Genomic DNA, 17,923 nt, shown 5'->3' on the forward strand with positions numbered 1-17,923 from the left:
TAGAAATAAATTAGACAATAAATATTTTCAATTTCTACGCATATGAATTATTTGTTTATTAGTCAAAATAGATATAATATTATTGATCTATAATTATTGTCCCGTGTGTGGTGCCTAGTTGGTACCAATGACAAAACAATCATTAAGTTTGGCAAACATTGGTAGTTGGGAAATATTTTTACAGAGTTATTTTCAAAAGCCCAACATTAATATTATTTTAAAAAAAATGAATGAGCTTCAAAATTTAGAAGAATATAAATCAAGTGATCCAAAATGAAATTTGTAGAGAGGAATTATAATTCTTATATTTTAAGATGTCTTTAATTTATTAGATATACAATAAAAAATAAAAATAAAAATCGAATTCATGTTGTGAAATGAGAGCTTCAATTCTTAAGGAGTAGCTCAGTCTTATCCTCCCACTTGTTTAGCCTCTTATTTGATTCTACAACCTGCAATCACAAAACACATTCATTAACAAATAAACAATGTCTTAACAATTTAACAAGAAATCGAATTGATAAGATCTTTGGCAACAATTAATTAATTTAGCCAAAGTTAAACAAGATAATAAATAAAATATTTAAAAAAATAAAAACAACATAAAAATTAAAATTAGCTAAATCAATGACAGTCATATCAGTTCAATTTTGCAAAATCAGTTGTTAAAAGACTAAAGTCCACCTTCAAGTTAAAAGTCTAGTCGTATTTTTTACTTTTTCTTTCATCTTCCGCCATACCGCCATTTTGTTTTTTTTTAAAAAAAACATTGCAAATGAGATCAAACCAACCGATAAAATGGTTGATTCTTGATTACAATGATTATACAAAATATATCGATCATATTTTTAAAACATTGCAATAACTTATTTGTCACTCACTATATACATATCTTTCCTCTATACAGTGAGACGTAAAATAGTGAGATTCGTGAATCTCATATCATCTCACTAATAGTAATTAACAAATGTATTAGGGTTTTGTAAAAATCAAATGAATTTGAAAATTCATTGCCATAAGAGAATGATATTCACAAAGAAAAAGATTTGATGATGTGACTGCGTTGACGCAGTTACATTATGAATCATCCGATCTGAATGAATGGCTGAAATTAGTTTATTAAATGTAAAATAAATCATCCGATCTGAATGCAGCAAATCTAGATCCGTAAGCGAGGGTGTATAAAGATTTTACCTCTTTATTCCAATCTGTTCGAAATGTGACCCACAATAAAATAATTGTTTGCAAAACAGTGCCACCTAGCATTCCCAACCATATTCCCTATTCACAAAAAACAATTAAATAAATACAAACAGTGAAGATTTTTTAGAACACAAGAGAAAAGCAACTGTCAAGAATGAAAAACTTTTGCATAGAAAAGCCATACCTTGGCACCAAGATTGAAATAGAAACCGAGAACCGAACCCAAAGGAATGCCAAGTCCATAATAACAACCAACGTTTACATATGCAACAAAAGCTTGCCATCCACATCCAACGGCCACCCCTTTCATTCATATAACAATATTAGTATTAGAAGAAAAAAAAAAGTGTTATTTTGTATGTATGAGTATATTTTATGCATTTGATTTTATGATCAGGCAAGACTTCACATCTTGGTAGGTTGTCAAATGAATTTGTTGCTAAAAATAATTTGAATTTCTAATAAGTTTAATAACTAGAAATTCACATATTTATCTTTGTTTAATTCACTAGAACTACACATTTCCGTCCATTTTGATGCGATAGTTTTTTTTTTAAACTAAAGGTACCCTCCGCGCGTAACTGCAGAGATTAATCTTCTCGAGGTAACTGAGATCCATTTAAGAAGTTGACCTCTCCCAACAAATGTTTTTCCATACGCACCGGCCGATGATCGAACACAGGACCAAGTGGTTAAGAGACCCAAGTATCTACCACTTGTGTCACACTATGTTGGTTTTGATGTGATGAATTTGTTGACAAAAGAAAAAAATTAACTTGAATTTTGGAGCCCAAATATTTGTTTATATTCATTATTTTTGTCGAACTGACTTTAACTTCTAAAAGAAGATGCTTATATATCATACATGAAATTTTCAATAATTTAAGTATTTTGCTACAATAGACCATCTATCGAAGTAGTTCGTTGTAAAATTTACTAATTAAAATAAAAATGAGAAACATACAATATTATATTTTATTAAAATTTACTAATAATAATAATAATAATTTTTCAAAAATAAAATAAAATAAAAACTAGTATTAGAGAAATTTAAAAAGCGAATATATGATGAAAAATATAATTACCAGATAAGACAGGTTGAATGCCATTGAGGACAATGGCAAGAGCAAGAAGTGGACAGAGATCTGAGACAGCAGCAGCAACTTCTTCACCCTCTGTGAAGATATAGCTAATGACATCCCTTAATGCAAGCACCACAAGTGCTATAATAACACTTATTATGAAAGAAATCACTGTCACAACCACAACAGAAAATGAGGCTGATTTTGGATTTCCTGCCCCTAATTCATTGCTCACTCTCACACTGCATGTTTATCAAAACAACAACACTTTTAAATATCACTTTGGGCAGGCTACTCCAACAACTAAATTATTTTAAAAAACTATATTAAAAATAGTCGCAACAATTAAATTTTTTAAAAATAGGCTATTATATCTATTTATTGAAACTGAGCTAAAATTACATTATTATTAACTGTTTTAAGAATTTTGTAAAAGTTACAAGACGATCATTTAACCATTGATCATTCATCTTGTGAACAGTAATGCAGTTATTAGTCTTCATAAAAATATTTCAATGTTTCAAAACCAAAAACCATATAAATTCTACAAGGAATCCATATAAGGCACATCAATATCATGCTTATTGTAATGAGGATTTGAGTGAGATATCAGCATGCTTGATTGTTGGAAGATTTAGGGAAGAAAGAAAATGAAATTTGGTTGATATGGTTATGGGGGAGGGTCAGGGCGATGAAGAATATTATGAGAGGGAGAGAGAAATATGATTGAGGTTGAAATCTTCAAGAATAGGGGTTACGGTAATCTAGAATTCGGTTGAGAGGTAAGTAAAGTTTGACTAAGAATTGTTTCCATCAAGAATCAAACTCAGGTTCTCCCAAACGGTTCGTTTTAGGGGGAGCTAAAATTGATATTTAGATAAAGTCTAATCGTATAGATATTTTAGGTTTAATTGTACTTTTGGTCTCTCTATTTTACTATTTTAACGAAATTGAACCCCCTATTTTAAAATTGAACATTATAGTCCCCTTTTTAAAAACACATAGTAGTTTTTTTTTTAAAAAAAAAAAACTCAATATCTGGCACCAATTAAGACAGAGTGACCGACTAATCTGAGGGGATCAATCATACCGCTCACTTGTGGAGAACCCAGAAGAAATTAAACCTGTGACCTTTAGATGATGATACTCAAGATCCCAAGCTAATACAATTAAGCCAACCCAAGTGATAGTTCATACACATAGTTGTTCATAATTTCGAGAGTTGTTAGTTTAGTTAGTTGTCGGTTGTTAATTCATTAGGTTTTTTTTTTTTACTAAATTGTTAATTCATTACCTATTATATATATACCTATTATATATAAAAGTTTGATGTAATTATTTTATTTAAATTACATATGAATGTTTATTCTGATTATTTGCTATATAAAGAAGAAGAAAAAATATTCGGTTAAATTTGTACTATTGTGTATCATTTTTCTCCTTTCAATTAAATGTGTTTTTTTTAATGACAAATAATATATATATATATATATATATATATATATATATATATATATATATATATATATATATATATATATATATATATATATAAAATAAGAAACAAAAATCAAGTCTATTACAGAAATAACAAAGAGTATAAGAAATACTTCTAAAATAAAACAATATGAAGCAAAAAGAGGAGGAAACAAACAACAAAGCAAACCTAAGCAACTAAGGCAAGCACACCAAAAACACTCGCACACCACCAGAAAGCACCACAACACACTCCACCTGAACTGTATGAAGATCTCAACTCTAACAGAAGGACAGGGACAAAGAGCCGAACTAATCAAAGCAGAGCCTGATAGGGAAACCCGAAATCACCCCCTCTATCTAATCCAACATAGGGAAGGTTCCACACCCCACTCATATAAGGAGCAGGGGTGACCGGGGGTCTTACCAGAGAACCAAATCCAAGAGGAGCGTTTAGCCCTTTCCACCAGATCGTCCGTCGAGAAGGGCCTCCTAGAGAAAATCACATCGTTGCGAGACTTCCAAATGGACCACACAACAGCATGCCAAACCAAAGACAAAATACTCCTAGATCTCTTATCAACACCTAACCTCACAAAAGCCTCGAAATGACCTAAAAGGTCCCTCAGGGACACATACTCCCAACCTAACCAGTAGGAAACACTATACCAAACTTGAGACACCAGGGGACAAGAAATAAAAAGGTGGACGGACGATTCCCCAGCTAAACCACAAAGAGCACATATAGCACTTTCAAGAGTGGCTAACACGCTATGCCTAAGAAAATTCTGAAGAGATGGGATCCTATCTTGAAGAAGCTGCCAAGAAAACACAACTACCTTAAGAGGCGCCCAAGACTTCCAAAGACTAGCGAGAACCCTAATCTGAGATACAAGTCAAACCACCACTTTCTGTACCTCACCTATGAGAGACAAATAGGCTGATTTAACCGAGTAAACCCCAATGGACTCAAACTTCCAAGACCAAGAATCCGCAGACAAGGAAAGAGATACCGAGTCCAGCAACACGAGGAGCCCACAAAGGAGATCATGCTCCCAACTAAAAAGACATCTCCTCCACCGGAACTCCCACAACCACACACCACCATCCCATTTACCAAAACTCCCAGCATGTACATCATGGTCGATAGACACTTGGAATAACCTCGGAAATTGATCCTTTAGCGGAACCTCCCCAACCAGGGGTCAGGCCAAAAAGAAGTTGAGAGGCCATCACCAATCACTTTTCTCACTCCTCTGGAGAACCAATCTAATGAGGACTCCTGAGAGCCCTCCAAAAGAGAGATATCCTTCCACCAAGAGGAAGCTGCTATAAAACCCCCAACACGACCCCCGAGGTGAGAAGAGCACCCTAGAGGGCCATACCTGGCACAAACAATATCTTTCCAAAGACCCCCAGCTCCCGAGATAAGCCTCCAACGCCATTTACCAAGGAGGGCTAGATTAACCATCCGAAGATCACGAACACCAAGACCACCCTCACTTTTAAGCCGACACACATTCGACCAACTAACCCAAGCAATCTTATTAGCCCCTCTCACACCTCCCCACAAAAAATTTCTTTGTCTCTAAACTTTTGTCGGCAACCTCAAAAAGGAAAGATAAAAAATAGGGATTGAGTTGAGGACCGAGTTAAGAAGAACCACTCTCCCTCCAAGAATAATATAACGGTTGCTCCAGACTCCCAACCGCCTAGATATAAGGTCTAAAAGAGGGAGCCAGATCCCCTCTCTCCTTGGTTGCACACCTACTTGGAGGCCAAGATAAGTGAACGGGATACTCCCTACTCTACAATGGAGGAACCTCTCAGCTATCCCTAAGAACGAGGAGCTCACATTAACACCCATCACACTACTCTTAGAGAAGTTGACCCTAAGACCCGAGGCTAGCTCAAAACACCTCAAAATAACTTTCAACGTCCAAAGATTATCAACCGACATTTCTCCAATAAACAGTGTATCGTCAACATACTATAAAAGGGACACAATCAACCCCGAGGATCCAACTCTGAAGCCAGAGAACAAAGATCTTTCTTCATTGCTTCTAATAGCCCCACTCAGCCCCTCAACCACCAAGAGAAAAAGGAAAGGTGCTACTATTTTCTGTTTGATATATATACATGAATGATCCATTATTTATTTATTTTGGTACAAATGAATCATCCATTATATTCACCATGAAAAATTTATGCTGCAATATTACTTTTCCTTTTTTCTTGATTTTATGACTTATATATGTCTCATCTTTGTTAATTTTCTTGAATCTTTTATCTACTTTCAATTTAATTTTGATCTTGTTCAAAGTTTTCATTTTTGTTCTCACACATCATTCTAATCATTTTAAAAGTTTGTTTCAAAACTTATATTCTACGCAACAACCAATGATTATAAAAGAATAAAGAGGAATCAAACCTTGCAGCTGCATTAAACCCAACTGAGATCATGAACGTCCATCCAGAGACTGTAGTACTGCAATATATAAACTCAATATTTTGAGAAAAATGGCGAATGCTAACTAGTGCATCAATTAAGAGTAAAAAAACTAACTATGAACAATATATAATTAAGGTGATATGATCAATATAGAGAGAATATAAATATAATAAGAAATTATTATTTTTTTTTTACAATAAGAAATTATTATTCGTGGCTAATTCTATATGTACAAGTGCCGTAAGTATTGTATCATGCACAAATTACTTTTCACTATTGAATTATAATAAACTCTATAATTGGATCAAGTGAGATATAATGAGAGACATTAGTTTAAGATGAAAAACATACTTCCTAATAACATATGACTATTTTATTTGTGCATGCAAGTCTCTAAATTAGACACATTAAAAACTTTCTCATGTGACATGTAGTCACTCTCCAATTTATTTTATTTTTTTTGAAATGGCAAAACTAATCACTCTCCCACTAATTTATTTAAAATGTATAAAATAGTAAATAATATCATTCTTTTACTCAAAATAGGGACCAATGTTGGAAACAGCAAAAACGTGGGGAACTAAAAATATAATAAAATAATGTAGGGACTATTTTTAGAAATCCGTCAAAATGTAGGGACTAAAAACATATTTAATCATAAATAAAAATAAGAAGGTTTTCTTTCCCCCTCGCATCTTATTCCTCTGAAATTCTATTTTTATCGTTAGGAATAGTCCAGAACGTAAATTTCTAATTTCTTTTTATCATTATGGACTTTTTTCAAAATTAAAAAAAGTTCAAAATCTACTTTCTAAACATTATATTCTTTAGGGCCAAAACAAAATTTCAGGAGGTTAAGAAAAATAGTGGAGAGGAAGAGAAAACTCATAAAAATAAAGGGCAATATTTTGTAGCAAATTCTTAATTCAAAAATAACAATAAGTTTATACTTCCTCGGTCCCACCATAAATATTAAAAATTAAGAAAAAATATAAATAAAAGATAGAATATTACAAAATTATCCTCATTTTCAATATCATAAATGGAATATGAAAAATATTAACTTAGAAATGATAACATATATAGTATTGATTAAATATTACATTTTAATAAAAAAATCAATTAAAATTATATTAAAAAATAAATTTTTCTAACAAAACTCTACTTGCTTTGTGAGCGAATTCTAAAATTACCAATGTCTATGAGAATTGGAGGATTAATCAAAAAATAATTTGAAAACGACATTTATTCTTAGACAAATATAACAATTATTATTATGAGACAAAATCATCATATTATTACTGGAGAAAATGACAAAATGGACAAGAAAATGGTTTTATTTAAAGAGTTTGTATTGTAATTGTTGTCTTAGCAGTCACGTGGAATTTGTTCGTTTCATAACAATGACACTAACTAACCCACATAGATACTTTTATTCTCCATAAAGTACAAATGTCAAATGTAGTCATTTTTGGCATGAATATATTAAATATAATCATCTTTGGAAAAGGTTATTTTATTCTTTATATATGGCCAAGTTTTCTCATGAATTAGTTTTTATTTATATTTTGAATTTAATAAAGCTGCCAGTAAAATTTGGATATGTGGCATGGCATAAGAGTTGTCGACTGCCTAGTAGTGGCCTTCAAACTGGATTCCTCCATAGGATTATAGTATATATATTCCATTTCCTAGAATTTACTTAAATATATATATGCCAATTATATTGAACGATATTTGTTCAGTTCAGTTTTAAGTGTGAGTGATTAAGTTTTATATCGACTATGTATGGAAATAATGTTTGATTTTTAAGAAAAGTGATCTATTAACCTAATGCCTTAAAGTTTTAGGTTAAGATGTGATGTCTCCCTCTCTTATGGTCCTGAAACATTGATCCATTATTTCTCTCAAGCTCGTCCGGACTCCCTAACAAGTGATATCAGAGTCTGATTCAGTTTTGTGAGAGAGCAGGAGTGGATCCTGATATTGGATCAATTATATAGGATGCGTGAATTCACACTTAGGGAGAGATTGTTGGGTTTCAAATGAGATTGTTGGGTATAAGAAAAATGTTGATTTATAAGAGATGTGACTCATTAATCTAATGTCTTAAAATTTTGAGTGGAGATGTGACATGTTCGTCTCTTATATTCGATTTGATTCTAAGGATTAAAATCAACTATTATTATTATTTTAAGCAGCCGTCATCACCTTTCTATCAAACAAAAATCTTAGCAATGATGACACTAAATCTACCTTAATAAATAAATAAATAAAATAGACAAACAAATATTAGTAAATAATATAATTAAAGATGACAAATTAGATGTACCCCTTGTACATCTAAAGTTTTTTTTCGGTAAGAAATTAAGTATTTCTTGTACTTCCTTATAATACAATTATCTTTAATTATAAAATAAAAAATAGATGTAATAAAAAAAATGACAAATTAGGTCTCATAAGTATTAACTCAATCGATATATGTATTAGACCGAAAAAATGAGAAGGGAAGAGTTTAAGTTTTACTTTTTAAGACTTATATTGGAAATAAGTTATTATTTTTTAATGTGCCAAATTTATTTTTTTTTGTCATGTATTAATGGCTAGGAGTTCGAACTTCGACCTCCTATATATATAATACAATATTCCTGCCAATTGAGCTAAGCTCGGGAGACAAAAGGTTATTATTCTTTATTTATGTTATAATATTTCTTTTGGTATATATAAAAAAATTATGTTATAATTTTACTCAGTTATATATTGCTTTTTTTTTGTTACTATAATATTGTTATGAAATTTTCACTGTCGTTAACGATGACTAATCTCTGTTGGGGAATCTGTAGGACACACAAGGTGAGTTCTCCCCTCCAAACCTATTTTTCCCATACACATGAACCAGAAATCGAACCTCTGATCATATATTTAAGGGGATCAAAATTCTTACCACTTATACTAATTGTTGGTAAGTAGCTATCTATTCATACTAGTCCCACACCCGTGCGATGCACAGGTGTTATGTGGTATTTTATATTATAATGTTGAAAAATTATTCGTATAAATTGTAACAATAAGTATTATAAAATGAAAATAATAATAATAATAATAATAATAATAATAATAATATAAAAGTGATGTACTTATCACTTCCTCCAACCAATATATATACCTATATGTATAGAGAATGAGTACGGACCATCAAAATTGAATGAATTTTTTTTTTTTTTGGGTGCGCCAGCCAATGCAATAGTGCAACGCATAGGCGACACACTAAAATTGAATGAAATATGATAATGATAATGGTTATTATATATTTCAATCCCATAACCTAACTTTTTGCATAACCTTCACTCTTCTCTAAAATTATAATGTAATTAAGTCAATAATATATACACTCTTCGTATTTTTTTGTGTGACTAAATTATAAACTCTTTGTTGTTTCTATGAAAACGGTTGACATTTAAATGGGATAAATGTTGAAAGAGAATCCAACTATGTTCATCTTCATTGTCACTAAGAAATGTTATAATAATGTAGAAAAGTGTAACATCTTGTGACATCAATTTTTGGATAATTGGAGAGGTATAATTCAATAATAATGTAGAAAATTGTAACATCTTGTGACATCAATTTTTGGATAATTGGAGAAATATAATTCTTTATTATTTATTATGAGATTGATATAATATAAAAAAAAAATAGAGATGAGAATGATATAATATAAGGAAGTGATGTGGAAACAAAAAAAAAATAGAGATGAAAATGATATAATATAAGGAAGTGATGTGGCATTATTGTGTGATTTAATTGGATGTAAGTGGGTGATGTGGATTAGGGTTAAGATGGATAGTAGGAGAACTATCTAGGAATTATATATATAGATATTGCTTTAGTTGGTAAAATATAAGATTTTGAGATTATGTTTCCTTATTCAATACTATGCCAATTTTATTTTATTTTACAATTTAATAGTTTTTTACCATCGATTTAACTGTGGAACAAACCCTCAAATCTCCTTCAAATAAAGTGGTCAAGTATGAGAAAAAATATGTTATTACAATCAATATATTCTTATACAATTTATATTTAACACTTTTGTTTTCCTAGTAACAGTATAGTTGTGGATTTTCTAAAAAGAGTTCAAAGAAACAACGAGTCATGCTTAGTTTTAAAATTTTGTCATCTAAAAAAGTTAGCGATATAGCATGTTGCTAGCTTGTCTTTCATTGGAGTGTAACTTGAATATATATATATATACACACACACATACAAAATACTACTTCCTCCGACCTAAAATAAATGACCTAATATTAACTTTGTGTACTATTCATATGATCTTAACCATGTTTTCTACTAATAAGTACATGCAAATATTAGCATATGAGATATTTGATTTGTCTCGATAAGAATTTTCAAAATATATAATTTTTATAATTTTTAATAATAAATAATTTAAGGTATTAATGATTAAAGTTGTGCATCGACAAATGTAAAGATAACTAGGTCATTTATTTTGAGACGGAGGAAGTAATTATAAATTAGGCATGCTATTATTAAAAAAATTAGGCATGCTTCATTTGAATAGAGAATTATATATGTATAAACAACATTGTGAAATTAAAAATAAGTGGAAAAAAAAAATTAACTTACCAAATAGAAAGAGAATCAAGAGCTAATTCAGGATGAGGAAGTAATCCAGCAAGCAAAACCAAGATTTGAAAATACCAAGTCTCCAAACACAACATAACAGCTGAAGCAGCTGACAACTTAAAAAATTCTGGCAACCCTGAAAAAGCTTGAAAACTAAATCCATTCCAAGTATCTCTACACTTTTCACTCTTCACAATATAAACAAATTGTGCAATCACAATTATCCACCAAGAAAAACTTAAAACCAATGAAGCACCTAATAAACCAAGCCCAATTTGGAACACAACAATATAACTTATTATAAGGTGAATAATTAATGTTGCTGAGGATATGTATGCACTTGGTGCTACTATGCTTTGTGCTTGAAGAAATTTTTGGATTGGAAAATTTATAGCATAGGCAAATATTTGTGGGATTAATCCATAGACAAAAAGTGATGCTGCTGATGCTATGTTTGGTGATTCTCCTAGAAATATTAATATTGGTTCAGAAAATATGTATATTATAGTTAATATTAAACCGGCTAATGTGAGAAGCACTGCTGATCTTTGTAAATATATGCCTAACATTTCATATTTTTTTGCTCCAAATGCTTGTCCACATAGTGTTTCCACTGCACTTCCCATGCCCAACTGTTCATAATGTTACAAATTATATAAGAAAATAATACAAGTGATTGAGAAATATACCAATTTGAAATAGATAGACACTAAAAAATTGTCGTATCACTAAAAAATAGAACTATCAATAAACATTAATTATGGTTAAAAAATGAATTTCTCTTATAATAATTTTGTTAATATCAATTTATAAACAACCAATATATTAATAGTTATTAACATTATAATTTTCTTCATCAGGTTTGGTTGGTTAGAGGCCCTCGTGTGTTGTTCATTTTCGGTGGTTGATTTTTTGTTTATGTTTTGAAGGGTTCTTGGATGGAAATAGATTTCCCGCAGTCACAACAGAACACTGTAATCAATCTCAGCCGTTCGATTTAAAATCAACGGTTGAGTTTTTTTAATACAAAATAATCAGTTTTATATCTTATCCGTCCGATCTGATATCAATGATTCAGTTTAAAAACAAAGTAAAGCAATTACAGCAGGGAACCGTGTCCGTTCTTGGATCTGCTTGTGGCAGTGGGATGTGTTTAGTTTTTTTGTGTCTTTTTGTTTTCATTGGATTTATCTCTTTGTACTTCCAAATTCCAATGGTAACTCTTGTATCCTTGAATATATCAAAATTATAAATATATTCACAAATGTCTTTTTTATTGGTCATTTTCATTCTCTAATATATTTTTAAGTAGATAATTTAGTCCTCGATTTTTTTCGTTGATCAATTTAGTCCATAAAATAATTAATAAAAAAAAACACTAAACATACGTTTGTATTTTTTTTTCATCACCAGTTTAATCTGGTTCGGGGGTCAGTTCTGGCATCACGTGGTTCCAACCCCCTCCCGATCGCAGTTGCGGGGATCAAACCACAGTCCTTCCTACCAAGTTCAGAATCAATCACCACTGAACCAACTGACGATTCGTACATACGTTTGTAATTTTGATCCTTTAAGAATCACATACTCACACATCCGGGACCAACACTATTCTTTTTCCAAGTTTATATATATGGTCAATTTTCTTGCTCTAAACAAGGTAAAGTGTTCTTTTTATTAAAACATTTAGATCTCTTTATTTTGGTCAGTTTAGTAGTCAGAATTTAATCTCTTAATGCCTCAAGTGTTCTTTCTCCAAGTTTACTAGTATACGTGAGAAGCTAATCTCTTAAAGTGAATAGTCGAACTTTAGCTTATACATATTGTAATGTTTTTATCAACCAAATTATGTTAATCCGGACGAAACTTTTAAATCTCTATGATAAATTTACATCATACATAGTTCAAACTTGAGAGAGACCAAATACATGATTAAACCTAAAATATAATACGACCTTTGGTCTTATATATATAGATCAACAAATATATTTGATCCAATTTTTTTTTTCTTTTATCTTAGATGAAGTGGTAATCCACTGAAATTAAACCCACAAATAATTGTGAGATCTCGGGTTCGAACCCGGGTCACGACGTCCGGCCTAACAATTACCAGATTTTTTTTTTTATATTTAGAACGAAATATATTACTTTCCTAGACAAAGCCATAGGAAAGAGAAGTTCAGAAGTGGTAGGTCTTGATCGTTGATTTCATTTATTGTTATAATTAAATTAAATATATGAACAAACACATAAAATAATTGAATTAATAAATATCCTAGTACTAATTAAAAAATAAATATATCCTAGTACAAAAACAGAGAGGAGAGTACCATGAGGCCATAAGCAAAGACTTGGATACCAGTATTTCCAAGTGAAGCAGCAGCAAGTTCTAAATTACCAAGATGACCACAAAATATTTGAGAGGACATTGACATAACATTGTTGACAAGGTACACAAGTACAGCAGGGGCAGCAAGGTAAAAAAGTAACTTAAATTCAACCCATGTAGCATGTTTAAAGCGTTTTACAAAAGGAACAGTTGTATCTGAGAGAATTCTTTCAAGTTCACCATCTGTTCCATGTTTTGAACCAAATGAATGAGTGAATGATGATAGTTGTGGTGTTGGAATATCACTAGGTGCTAACAAAGGTTCATCTATGTCTTTGTTTTCATGAGTAGAAGTAGCCATGCTTGTGAATATGAATATTGGTTTTGATCACAAAATTGATGAATTGTGATCACAAAAGCAAATGATTATATATTCAATGGCAAATATATTATATTATATAAATATAAAAAACAAAAAAGGTGTAAAAGGGAAAGTTTAGGAAATTAAAATAAGGAGGTATCACATTGTTTTAGATCAGAACCATCTGATCTAAAATGTGTGGCCGAGATTGTTTATATTATTTTTATTATTGTATTAATTTGAACCGTCCGATCTATGATTAACGGTTGTAATTGAAATTAATTGTGTGAAAATTGTGTTTTTTTTCAATCTCAATTCCAAAAGTACACTCTTCCAGAACTCAACTATCTTTAGTGTAAGACAAGAAAACAAAGAGACAAATAAAACAATAAGGAAAACAAAGAGACATGTCACCAACAAACTATATCCCCTCAAAAGCACCACCACGGGAAGAAGACCGCTCATGTGTGCGCGCTAAATTTGGCTTGGTTTTTACAACTTGGGAGATTCTTTAATTTGGGTTGGAATTTTATCTTATTATGTGTAAAGTTTTCTTAATAGAGACACGAATAATTTTATATGATGTTACATATGTGTAGGAGATTGATTTATATATAAAGTAGGAAATTTTTATACCATAATAATAAAATGTATGATTGGGTGAATTACCATAAAAAAACATAATTGGTTTATGCACATGTCACATGTTTCATGTCACATGAGTTGATGAATTTGATTAGGGAAGAATTTAAACTCTACTATTGATCAATCATAGTCTTTCCTAAAGTTTTTCATTTGTTTGTGAAATGATATATACGAACAAAGAACAAAATTAAGCTAAGGCTAATATGGACCACATATATATAAAAGAAAAAACCAATATATATCTATCGGCATCATAGGTGGAGCTTGGTATATATAGCAATGTTCCCTGAACCGATTGATCCATTTAACTTGCTGTCTTTGTGGGTCTAACCCTAATTCCTTTTGACCAATTTGGTTTGTAGGAATTGAATAGTTACTATAGCTTATGCGAGGAGATTGTCTCCATTGAAATAATTTACATAAAATCACATTCATTGATTTGTTTTTGAAAGTTTGTTATTAATTAAAAAAATAAAAATGGATGACAAAGATCATAACTTTATTTCCTTCCGTAGAATACTCATAGGAGACAATCCATTCCACTTATGCGAGTTAAATTTGTAGATTTGCGAGTAAGTGCGTGATCCATCTAACTTTTTATTTTAATTAACTATCTATTATTTATTTTTTTGACGAAGTTAACTATATATTTTATCACTTATAATTTAGCTAATAAACTGCTATCTCAAAACAAAAAACATCAAAACATTTCTCGTAAAAAAAATTTGTGAAATGAGAATTTTTCTTGTATGTCTCATAAATTCTCCGACGAAGATTAATCAACGTCATTAAAAGTGGTGAAAACTTTATAACTATAACATAATAACTCAAAATAATAAAAGAAGATAACATTGATCTCTTTTTTCTTCCACAAAAAATAACATGTGTTGTTCTCTCTCTCCCTCCCCCTCCATAGAATAAGTAGCCAAACATTTTTTTTCATGCTAATAATATTCCATGAGTGGAATGCTCAAATTTTTGTTTTCTCTCATGCTAATAATATTCCAGGAGTGGAATGCAATTTAAAATGTTCTTGTTACACCAATTTCAGACCTGCAATCTAGTGTAACTTGTATTTGACGAAACCGTCAGTTGGACGTATAAAATGTAATGTCGATGCTTCTTTTCTGTCCCACAATAATAGAGTTAGCATTGTTATCGTAAATCTTTTTTTTTTCAATTATTATAAAAAAATAAGTATAGAGTTAGTACGGAGATAAACAAATGAGATTGTCCATAAAATTAGTTAATATATCAAATTAAGCACTTTGTTAAAAACAAAAGCCAAAAATTAGTGATTTCCTCTCCATACAAGCGGGACAAACTCGTACATATAATTGTTATTATGACGAAATGAATGACGATTACTGAAGCTCGACAGACAGAATAAAATAAATGAATGTGGGATACATGTTTTTGCGCTTCAAACCAAATTAGTATTGATAGTGTATACAAATTTCCACGAAAAAAATAAATTAATGAAAATGAAAGAAACAGATGGATGATGATATCTTATACTATTATTGTACTCATGTATGTGTCTCAATGCACGAGAGTATAATTTTGAGTACAAAATATGAATAACGCAGATTTTAGTCATCTATACTTCATTGGTTTCAAGATATTTTCTACAATTTAGTTTGATTGAAATTTTTTATTTTTTTTTGTGCATGATTGAAATTTATTTTTTATTAAGTGTCATATCTATTGGAGGAGACAAACTATAATAAGCGGGTTCAACTAAATCCTTTAAAGTAAAAAAAAAAAAAAAAAAAAAAAAAAAAACATATGTCTTTATAAAGTTTGTATTTTTTTTTACGATGATATTGGTATGAAATTTTCACCGCTATTTAACGATGACTAATTTCTGTCGGGAATCTGTGGGACATATGCGTTCTCCGCTCCCAAAAAAAATCTTGTATTGTTATAAGAAGTTGTCTCTCATTAAATTGAATACCGAATTTTTTTAAAAAAGTGATAAATAGCTTTAGCTAAACAAACCATTGAGATATTAATAGTTAGTTGGTTCAGTGGTGATTGACGCTGAATTTGGTAGGGATGACCACGGTTCGATCCCCCGCAACTGCAATCGGTAGGGGGTTGGAACCACTTGATACCAGAACTGATCCCCGAACCAGATTAAACTAGTGGTGAAAGAAAGAAAGAAAAAAAAACCATTGAGATGTTAATTAATATTGAATTTTGGAAATATGATGAGTACTTGAAGAATGTAAAAAGAGCCAGACTTTGACATGCATATTCTTTAAGTTCTAGCTGGCCAATAACATGTGAGTCACAAAGTTCTCCATCCACTTTGGTGATTGCATGAGTGATGAGTCTCTGAATCTTCAGGGGCTTAGGCTGAATTGTATAGTATGTAACTATGTACCATTAACTAGACTTGAACTTGAGTCCACTGTGCTTCAGAAGCAACCTTGTACTTCTGTATGTTAAAGGCTTAAAGCCTCACAGATATCATGTCTCAGTGAGAAATGACTAAGAATACAACATACCTTTCCCTTTGCTAAATGCCAATTCAAGTGCCAAGTTTGACATTAAAATTCCTGGAACTGGCTTCATGTTACTTTCTTATAGTATTGTTGAGAGATCATCGTGCTTAAGGTTTTTCGTGAAGATGTTGTATCAAAGTTACTTATGTAGTCACTCTTAACACAATTTGTCGATCCAACAACCCAGTGTGACTCCTCCTCATGGCCTGACAACGGTATCAAAGCTCAGTTTGACTTGATGAGGGTGTGAGTTAAAGTTCTACGTTGGATAGAAAAGTTGAGGTTGAACAACATATAATTGAGAGGATTCATAAATTCAATGTCATAAGATTTTGGATGAAAATGTGGTGTTAAAAGTCACTTGTGTAGTTTTTTTTGTTCAATATACTGATTCAACCGAATGAGACTCACCCTCATGACTCCACAAGTATCAATTTTAATCAATACTTAACCATCAAAAAAGAGATGAGATAAAGACTCTTCAACACCACAACCAATAACACAAAAACAAGAATACTCCCGAGACAATCTCGCATCGAAACAAATTGACTTTTGTCGGATTAACTAATTAACTTATACGATGATTTTTTTTTTTTTTTTGACTAAAACTTATACGACGATGATTAACTAATTTTTTCAAGTTTTATTTATGAGACATCTCTAGCCAAAACTGGACTTGGGCTTTTCTTAATGCGCTCAATCCAAATGCTATATTGGACCCTACAAGAATCATACTCAATCAATTCTTATATTGTCAAATAATACTATTAACTATTTATCAAATAAATAAATAAAATAAGATAATAGATAGTTAAAAATATTATAGAAAAAAGACAAAAGTAACAAAGTTTATAGGTTTGATGTTTATAACTTTAAAATACCAAAAATGGCTGCCATATTAACTAACTCATTAATGTCCTAACACTCCTCAAATTACATTTTGAGAATCTCACATGAAGGAGTGCAATATCATCATTATCCAATAATAAAGAACAGATGAAAAGCCAAATGAAAATGGTCAACACAGAAAGAGCTCAAGACATCTCCATGAGCATAATTCCATTGGTAAGAATATTGCATTTTACATGCAGAGCTGAGGTTCGAACCCGGAATCTCCCACTTATTCATCTTAAGAGGTGAATTTCTAACCATTAACCTACTTAACCAAAGAAAAAAGAGCTTAAGACAATTCTATTTTTATATATTTATATTATTTCTCTA

At 30.9% G+C, this 17,923-nt stretch overlaps 1 protein-coding gene across 1 annotated transcript; it reads right to left on the reverse strand.

Moving 5' to 3' along the window:
* Positions 1–264: 264 nt before the first annotated feature.
* Positions 265–14,123, reverse strand: LOC123920299 (protein DETOXIFICATION 40-like). The gene is made up of 7 exons (XM_045972565.1): positions 13,188–14,123; positions 10,861–11,492; positions 6,193–6,249; positions 2,289–2,527; positions 1,388–1,506; positions 1,195–1,281; positions 265–452 (listed from the first exon to the last, which is right to left on the reverse strand). The coding sequence occupies exons 1-7, from the start codon at positions 13,545–13,547 to the stop codon at positions 387–389; spliced, it is 1,560 nt and encodes a 519-aa protein (XP_045828521.1). The 5' UTR covers positions 13,548–14,123; the 3' UTR covers positions 265–386.
* Positions 14,124–17,923: the final 3,800 nt, after the last annotated feature.

Source organism: Trifolium pratense, linkage group LG4, assembly GCF_020283565.1.
Source record: "Trifolium pratense cultivar HEN17-A07 linkage group LG4, ARS_RC_1.1, whole genome shotgun sequence".
In the NCBI taxonomy this organism is placed as follows: Eukaryota; Viridiplantae; Streptophyta; class Magnoliopsida; order Fabales; family Fabaceae; genus Trifolium; species Trifolium pratense.